Source organism: Grampus griseus (assembly GCF_964374135.1).
Source record: "Grampus griseus genome assembly, chromosome: X".
In the NCBI taxonomy this organism is placed as follows: domain Eukaryota; kingdom Metazoa; phylum Chordata; class Mammalia; order Artiodactyla; family Delphinidae; genus Grampus; species Grampus griseus.
This window is the reverse complement of record NC_138999.1, coordinates 130,664,291-130,672,841: the sequence shown is the minus strand read 5'-3', so window position 1 is coordinate 130,672,841 and position 8,551 is coordinate 130,664,291. Positions and strand designations below refer to the sequence as shown.

The following is an 8,551-nucleotide window of genomic DNA, read 5'->3' as shown; positions in this document are numbered from 1 at the left end:
GTGCAAACATAGATAGTAGTGGAATAGAGATTCTAAACATAGATGTATGAAAACTTACTAGCTGATAATGTGGCATTTCTGATCAGTGGCGAAACACTAGAACACAATTCAGCTGTGTTTTTTGACACTTTATGAAAAGGATGGCCTTTCCTCCAGTGTCCCATAACATGTTCCTCATTTCTTTGTGAGAGCTCACCAGAAGCACCTTTAGCATTCACATTTCTAGTGACATTCTTGTCACGATGATATGTGTATTCTCCAAGATGACTACTGCTCTTCTCTACTGCTCTTCTCTCTTCTTTCTGAGCCCAGCCCTCGCCAGAATCACCTATAATGTCCATATTTCTAGCATGCACCTCAAAACTCTTCCAGCCTCTATACATTGCCCACTTACAAAGTTGCTTCCACATGCTTAGCTATTTGTTAGGGCAGCACCCCACTTCTCAGTACCAAAATTTGTCTTAGTCTGCTCAGGCTGCCATAACAAAATACCATAAACTGGCTGGCTTAAATAACAGACATTTATTTTTCATAATTCTGGAGGCAGAAGTCTGAGATCAGAGTGCCAACATGGTCAGATTCTGGCAAGAACCCTCACCCTGGTTTGCAGACAGCTGCCTTCTCACTGTATCCTCACATGGTGGAGAGAGAGAGGAAGCAAGCTCTCTGTTGTCTCCACCTTCATGACCTCATCTAACCCTAATTATCTCCCAAAGGCCCCATCTCCAGACACAGTCACATTGGGGGGTTAGTGTTTCAACATGTGAGTTCTGGTGGAGGGGGCACAATTTTAAAACAAGGCTGCCATTTATAATAAAGAAGTAGGTAAGTGTAGAGCAGCCAAGTGTCTGGGGATAGGCTTTCTTTTATACAAGTTACAAACCTAAGATCACCTCTAAGATATGCTTTGTGATCAACACAGCTGGAAGGGCCTTGAGGTAAGGAACAAAATACCTTGTGAATTCAGCAGAGTAGGGGATGGCAGATTTGGTTTTCATAAGTTAGGAAACTTCAAAAAGACTATTCAATAAGACTTCCAGTTGCTGAAGGCAATGGTGGTTGCCTTGGTCTATGTCTCCCAATATTTCCTCCAAAAACAATACAGAATAACAAGAACACATTTTAAAAGGCACTAAAACCACATGGTAAACATAACTTGAAGACAGAAAAATACCCAAACCTCAATATAACTCTAAGTTAAAAAAAAAAAAGAAAAAAAAAACAAATCCCAGCAAGGACTTGATTCAGACTTTCAAAAAATTGACTAAAAAATGGAGAAAATTACTCAAACTATGAAAATAAATGGAAGAAAAAGATAAAATTATCTCAGAACTGAGGATAAATTAAAAGGTTCCCAAGCAAAAATGGACTCAAGAAAATTTAATAACATGCATGGAAAAAGGCAGAAAAATAACTGAGAGAATGAAAATGACATTTAGAACGAAGTAAAAAGGATCAGAAAGACAAGCAAAAAGGGAATAGCAGTTGTAAAATTGGAATCACTGGGAAAGAAAAGCAAAACAATGGAACAGAATTAATATTTAAAAGATTTAAACCTATAATCCAAGAAAATTTTCCAAAATTAAAGACCTCAGCCCACACATTGAAAGGTCTCACTGGGTTCCTAGGAAAATTAACCAAACTGATCAATCCAAGGCATATCCTAGTAAAACTATTAGACATGAGAGATAAAGAAAATATATCCTCAAGACCTCTAAGCAAAAAGATCAAATAACCTGTGAAGGTAAATTAATTAACCTGGTGCCAGGCTTTCCAAAACAACATACAAAGCAAGGAAGCCAACAATGAAGTAGCATTTTCAAGAAACTTAGGAAAGAGAGTGTGAGCCAAGAATTTTATATCCAGTGAAACTAGTCTTTAAATATCAAGGTTACGGAAAAAGAAAAAGTTTTAAACAAACCAGGACTTAGATAATTCTGTGTCAATGTGCCCATAAGCAATTTTTAAAAGGTATAGGTACTAACATTATGCAAACATTACTGTTTGGGGAAGTTATGTGATGGGTAAAATACTGTACTGTTTTTGAAACTTCTTTTGATTCTGTAATTACTTCAAAATAAAAAGTTTCAAAAAGGTATAAGTACAAAGGTACTTGTAGAAAAAATACAAACCTCTTTGAATGCTAAAATAAATAAGTAAATTTAAAAAGTAAGCAGAGAAAGCCCATCTTGTAGAGAAGGAAACATAAAATATAACATTGTATACATAATTGTAAGATATAACTAAATTGAGGCAAGCATGTCAGTTAGATCAATAAATGTGAATGGGCTTAATTTATCCATTAAAAGAAGAAACTTTTCAATTTGACTCACAAAGCAAGAACCAATCATATGCTGCAGGCAACAGACCACAGAGAGCAAAATGATTGAAAAAAGCCAAAAATAAAAGAAGGGATAAAGACTTACAAGGCAAATGGAAACAATAAGAAATCGGGAGAGGGGTAGTGTTTCTTATATCAGACAAAGCAGAATTCAAGCCAAACACTGAATGTGACAAACAAGGGTGCTTTTTGACACTAAAATCTGCAATTCAATATGAATCATATAACACAGTAACTAGTTTTATGAAGCAAAAAATATAGAAGATGTATAGAATCAGAGATAAAAACACACTAAAGATAGGAGACTTGAATATACCACTCTAAGACAGCTCAAGTAGGCAAAAATTAAGTAATAACATAGAGGACCTAGACAACATAAAAATGTGGATCTTATGCATTGCACACTAGTATTAAAGAATACATCTTCTCAGGTGTCCACATCACAGAAATTGATTATATGTTAGGTCACAAAGATCAATAATTTCATAAAGTACAAATATTGCAAACAACACTGATTGATCACAATAAAATAAAACTAGAAAGTATTAAAACATTTTTAAAAGGGCCTTCTGCCTGGGAATTGTATTTATTTATTTATTTTGATGTGGACCTTTTCAAAAATTTATTTATTTATTTATTTATGGTTGCGTTGGGTCTTCATTGCTGTGCACAGACTTTCTCTAGTTGTGGTGCACATGCTTCACATTGTGGTGGCTTCTCTTGTTGCAGAGCACGGGCTCTAGGCGCGCGGGCTTCAGTATGTGTGGCACACGGGCTCAGTAGTTGTGGCTCGCAGGCTCTAGAGCGCAGGCTCAGTAGTTGTGGCGCACGGGTTTGGTTGCTCCGTGGCATGCGGGATCTTCCCAGACCAGGGCTCGAACCTGTGTCCCTTGCATTGGCAGGCAGATTCTTAACCACTGCACCACCAGGGAAGTCCCTGGGAATTATTTTTAAGACCTTTAGTTAAACAACTCTTGGTTGAAAGAAAACATGCAAATTAAAATTACAGCATTTCTAAAACAAATGATGATATAAACATATCAGAATCTATGGGATGCATTTAAAGCAGTGATCAGAGGAAATGTTATAGCACTAGTCACTGTTATCAGTAAAAAATGAAAGATTGAAAATAAATTATCAGTTCAACCCCCCCCCCAAATTTGCATAACAATGTGAGTATACTTAATAGCCCTGAACTGTACATTTAAAGATAGTCAAAATGGGGCGTTTTGGGCTTCCCTGGTGGCGCAGTGGTTGAGAGTCCGCCTGCAGATGCAGGGGACACGGGTTCGTGACCCGGTCCGGGAAGATCCCACATGCCGCGGAGCGGCTGGGCCCGTGAGCCATGGCCACTGAGCCTGCGCGTCCGGAGCCTGTGCTCCGCAACGGGAGAGGCCACAACAGTGAGAGGCCCGCATACCGCAAAGAAAAAAAAAATGGCACGTGAGGGCAGCGTCGTGATAGGGTGAGGGTGCCAAGGTGACCGACCGCCCTGGGTTCGGGAGGCAGGGGTAGGTGGACAGAGCGCTTGGCATGGACTCCCATGGGGCAGGGGCTTTGACGGGAAGATTGAGGCTTGATCCGGATTGGGGTGGGCGGGACACAATCAACACATAGGCAAAGTCGGAATTAGGGTCACGCGGGGTCAAGAGTTTTTGCTTGTGTTCCCCTAGAGATGCCAAGAGATGCCCTGCTTGGCAACCTGCGTAAACAAGCTGTCACCTACCGATTGGAGCCCTGGTCTGGGAAGATCCCACATGCCACGGAGCAAGGAAGGCCGTGCGCCACAACTACTGAGCCTGTGCTCTAGAGCCCGAGAGTCACAACTACTGAAGCCCGCGCACCTAGAAGCCATGATCCACAAGAGAAGCCACCGCAATGAGAAGCCCGCGCACCGCAAGGAAGAGTAGCCCCCGCTCGCCGAAACTAGAGAAAGCCCCTGCACAGCAACAAAGACCCAACACTGCCAAAAATAAATAAATTAAATAAATACATTTGTTTTAAAAAGCTGTCACCTAGCAACAGGGGGCGCCCAGCCAGGCCCCGCCCCGCCCCAGCACCATTGGTCCGCTCACAGAACCCCGGACAGCGGGCCACGCCCCGCCCCAGGGCCCCCGATTTGCATACACCACCCGCAGCCTGTCCCGGCCGGGCCTCCGTGCTTGCTATTTTGCATATCACCAGGGCGACGAGAGCTCCGGGCGGCCGAGCCGGCGCGGTCGCGTGGTGGGCCGGAGCCCGTCGCAGGGCACGTCTCAGCCCGCCGCCGTCGCCCAGCACGTGCGCCCACTTGCGTCAGCGCGCCCGGAAGTGCCTAAGCGGCGATCATGGCGGCTTCCGCGGCCGGCCTCGGTGGCGGTGCGGGCCCCGGGCCTGAGGCCGGGGACTTCCTGGCGCGCTACCGCCAGGTGTGCAACAAGCTGAAGAAGCGGTTCCTGCGGAAGCCTAACGTGGCGGAGGCCGGCGAGCAGTTCGGCCAGCTGGGTCGCGAGCTGCGCGCACAGGAGTGCCTGCCGTACGCGGCCTGGTGCCAGCTGGCCGTGGCCCGCTGCCAGCAGGCGCTCTTCCACGGGCCCGGGGAGGCGCTGGCGCTGACCGAGGCCGCGCGCCTCTTCCTGCGGCAGGAGCGCGACGCGCGCCAGCGCTTGGCCTGCCCCGCCGCCTACGGGGAGCCGCTGCAGGCCGCTGCCGCCGCCCTGGGCGCCGCCGTGCGCCTGCACCTGGAGCTAGGCCAGCCGGCTGCCGCCGCCGCGCTCTGCCTCGAGCTGGCGGCCGCCCTGCGCGACCTGGGCCAGCCGGCCGCCGCCGCCGGCCACTTCCAACGCGCCGCGCAGCTGCAGCTGCCCCAGCTGCCCCTGGCCGCCCTGCAGGCGCTCGGCGACGCCGCGTCCTGCCAGCTGCTGGCGCGCGACTACAGCGGCGCCCTGGCGCTCTTCACGCGCATGCAGCTCCTGGCGCGGGAGTACGGCAGCCACCCGGTGCCGCCGACGGGGCCGCAACCCCCGCCGCAGCCGCAGCCCAAGCCGCCGGCGCCGCAGCCCGGGGCCGGCGCGGCCTCCGCCCCACCGCTCGCGCTGCTCCTGCCCGGCGCGGGGGCCGCGGCCGCGGCCGCGCCCTCCCCCGCCGCGCTGGGCGCCTTCGCCGACGTGCTGGTCCGCTGCGAGGTGTCCCGCGTGCTGCTGCTGCTGCTCCTGCAGCCGCCGCCTGCCAAGCTCCTGCCGGAGCATGCGCACACCCTGGAGAAGTACTCCTGGGAGGCCTTCGACGGCCACGGGCAGGACAGCAGCGGCCCGCTTCCCGAGGAGCTCTTCCTGCTGCTGCAGTCCTTGGTCATGGCCACCCACGAGAAGGACACGGAAGCCGTCAAGTCGCTGCAGGTGGAGATGTGGCCCCTGTTGAGCGCCGAGCAGAACCACCTCCTGCACCTCGTTCTGCAGGAAACCATCTCCCCGTCGGGCCAGGGGATCTGACGAGTCCCTCGCAGCGACTCTGTGCCTGTCCCCGAGCCTCACGCACCCGCCTGCGCGTTTACGGGGACACAAGAGGCGTTGACCCGGCGCTTCTGCCTTTGCAGTGTATCTTACCCCTGTTGCCACCAGAGGAATGTGGTTGACTACAAGTTACGTTGTTTCCACAATAGCGGCAGAAAAAATACCATATGGTAGAATCGGAGTAGAGTCTCCCATTCTCTTCCCCAGAAACTGCAACAGAACCATGCGAGTCCCTTCCGCCCCCTTTCCTCTTCTGTTTTCACCCAACTGTCCCCACCCACCCCTCTTCCCCCGCAAGGCTCCCCTCCCCCCGCGTCCTTCTTTCCGACTGAGGGTTAATTTGCACAGCTCTGGCTCGCTACTTAAGCTGCATGATTTTTTCACGATGACTCTGATTAGCGTATTTCGATGTCCGCCTGCATGATCGCCCAGTTCCCCCTGTGTTTCATGCGCCCCGTACGTGTTCGTGGGAATCATTGGATTCAGTACTACGCTGTTGTCGCTACAGCCCTCAGTCCATGATAAAGCCACTCTGACCCTCCTAGCTTGTGGTTCGTATTTACCTTATCTGTAAAGTGGGAATAGCTTATCTACCTGGCAGGAGGCGGCAAGCAGAAGCAGATAGCTCCCTTTTAGCTCCAAGATGGATTCGTTCATTCGAAATGGACAGTGTGCCTGTGAATCTACAGAGATCATTTGCGATGTGGTCCTTTCTCAGCTGCCGTGCGAATGTGTTCGGTGCAGAGCGGGGTGGGAGTGGGGGTGAGGGTGAGGGCGGGGTGGGCTCCAGAGCAGAGGTGTCAGACGTGCACTGGAGTTTTCAGTTCTGGCTCCATTTCGAGAGGTACGGGTAATCCACGTGGCAGCTTTTATTTGTAGTGCGGATCCTTCTACAAATCTTAGTTAACTCCAATATGTAAAATCGGCATGCTGCTTTGGTATCGTGTGATCGTGTGTATGCCAGACTGTGCCCTTGTTCCCCAAAAGCAGGATGGCGTTCCATTTTTAAACACTAAATTTCCAAGGCTTTTTGGTCCAACCGTTGCATGCAAACCGACTTAGCTGTTTTCTCAAATTCAATTTTATTTCCTTTAGTGTTGAGAGTGATGGTAGGAACTCTTCAGAATGTAATCTCATTCATTCGGCTTGGGAAAACGCATCCTTTGGGCTGAAGTTGTAGACAGCACTAATCTTTTGAGGTGAGATTTAAGGACACAGTTTGGGAACAGATCTTGGTTTTGCGTATTTGGGGGGGAGGGGGAATATGTGGAGTGTTGTCACTATGAGTTAAGTGTCCCAAAGTGGATGGGGCTTTTAGGGTATTCCTTTCTCCTTCTATTTCAGCAGTGTGGAAGCAGTGGCTGAGGAAATGTAGGGGAGGCCCATGTGAGACAGATTCAGCCACCCTTCCTGTGCTCTCACTTGGCTGCCCGAAGGGGCTTTCCGAGCCCTGAAAGCCTAGTCCAGCTTGTTGCCACAGTGGTAAGGGTGCGTGCTCCCTTGTGCTCTTGCTTTTGCTGGTACACTCTTGTCAGCCTGGGCTGCAGCTCTGGCCTCCTTCCTATTGTCCTTATGACAAGAATGCTTAGGAATTATGGACCGTGACTGGTGGCAGCATTTGGGTTTGGGCGCAAGGAGAAGCCTCCTTAGACCTCTGGTCTAAACTCCTTGCTTTGAGGAGGTGGGGGGAGGGATTACCAGAGAGCCTGGTATTGGGTATACAAGCAGTATTAGAGTTCTCCAGAGAAACAAAAACAACAGAATCAATCTCTCTCTTTCTCTCTCTCTCTCTCCTCCTTCCTTCCTTCTCTCTCTCTCTCTCTCTCTCCATATATATATGTAATTATTCCATGATGTCAGTGTTTAACAGTACCTATCTGTTTTAAAAGGTATATTTAAAAAATGAAGTATATAGAATCTCATTACAGATCAGCATTAACAGATGAACATTTGGATTGATTTTAATGGTAGGGAACACTAACTTTGAACCATAGTTAAGTAAAATGTTGTCCCCCCAAAATATCTGTAATCTTCACATGAATAGACCTGTATTACAAAAACATTATTATTATATTTTGAATTTCATCAATTTGTGGAAATTTTTAAATTCTCTTTTTGTATAGATACCTACATGATATTCTCAATTTTTCCTCTTGGCCCATCAAGTTTTAAATATTTACTTCTTACCTCTTTGCAGAAGATTGCCAACCCTGACAGAATTGGCAACCCCTAGAGAGTGAATACTAAAAATACCTCCAGAAAATCCCAGAATTCAGTAAAGTTACAGGATATAAATCTAACAGAAATCAGTAGCCTTCATGTATATACACAATAACCAGTTAGAGGACGTGATGGTAGAGAAAATGACCATTTACAATAGCAGCAAGGAAGATGAAATATTTAGGAATAAACAACAAGAAATGTTCAAACCTGTACTAGAAAAAGCTTAAACACTCCTGAAAGACACAAATGAAAACTTCAACGTACAGAAAGGCCTCCCTTGTTCTTGTTTAGGATGACTCAACACCATAAACATGTTAGTTCTCCATAAAGTAACTTATAAGTATATTGCAATTCCAGTAAAAGTTCCAACAAGCTTTTTTAGGGACCTAGACATATTGATACTAAGTTCATATGAAAAAGCAAACAAGAAAGAATAGCCAGGAAAACACTAAAAAGGAAAAACTATGAGGGAAGGGTAGACTGACAAGATATTAAA

At 47.5% G+C, this 8,551-nt stretch overlaps 1 protein-coding gene across 1 annotated transcript; it reads left to right on the top strand.

The window, feature by feature from the left end:
• The first annotated feature begins 4,665 nt into the window (after positions 1-4,665).
• Positions 4,666-5,957, top strand: LOC309839865 (40-kDa huntingtin-associated protein-like). Its single transcript, XM_082681839.1, has one exon. The coding sequence runs from the start codon at positions 4,669-4,671 to the stop codon at positions 5,809-5,811; it is 1,143 nt and encodes a 380-aa protein (XP_082537965.1). The 5' UTR covers positions 4,666-4,668; the 3' UTR covers positions 5,812-5,957.
• The last annotated feature ends 2,594 nt before the right edge of the window (positions 5,958-8,551 follow it).

Excerpts from the sequence above, each read along its gene's own strand:
- LOC309839865 (XM_082681839.1), top strand. The coding sequence starts at position 4,669 with ATGGCGGCTTCCGCGGCCGGCCTCGGTGGCGGTGCGGGCCCCGGGCCT.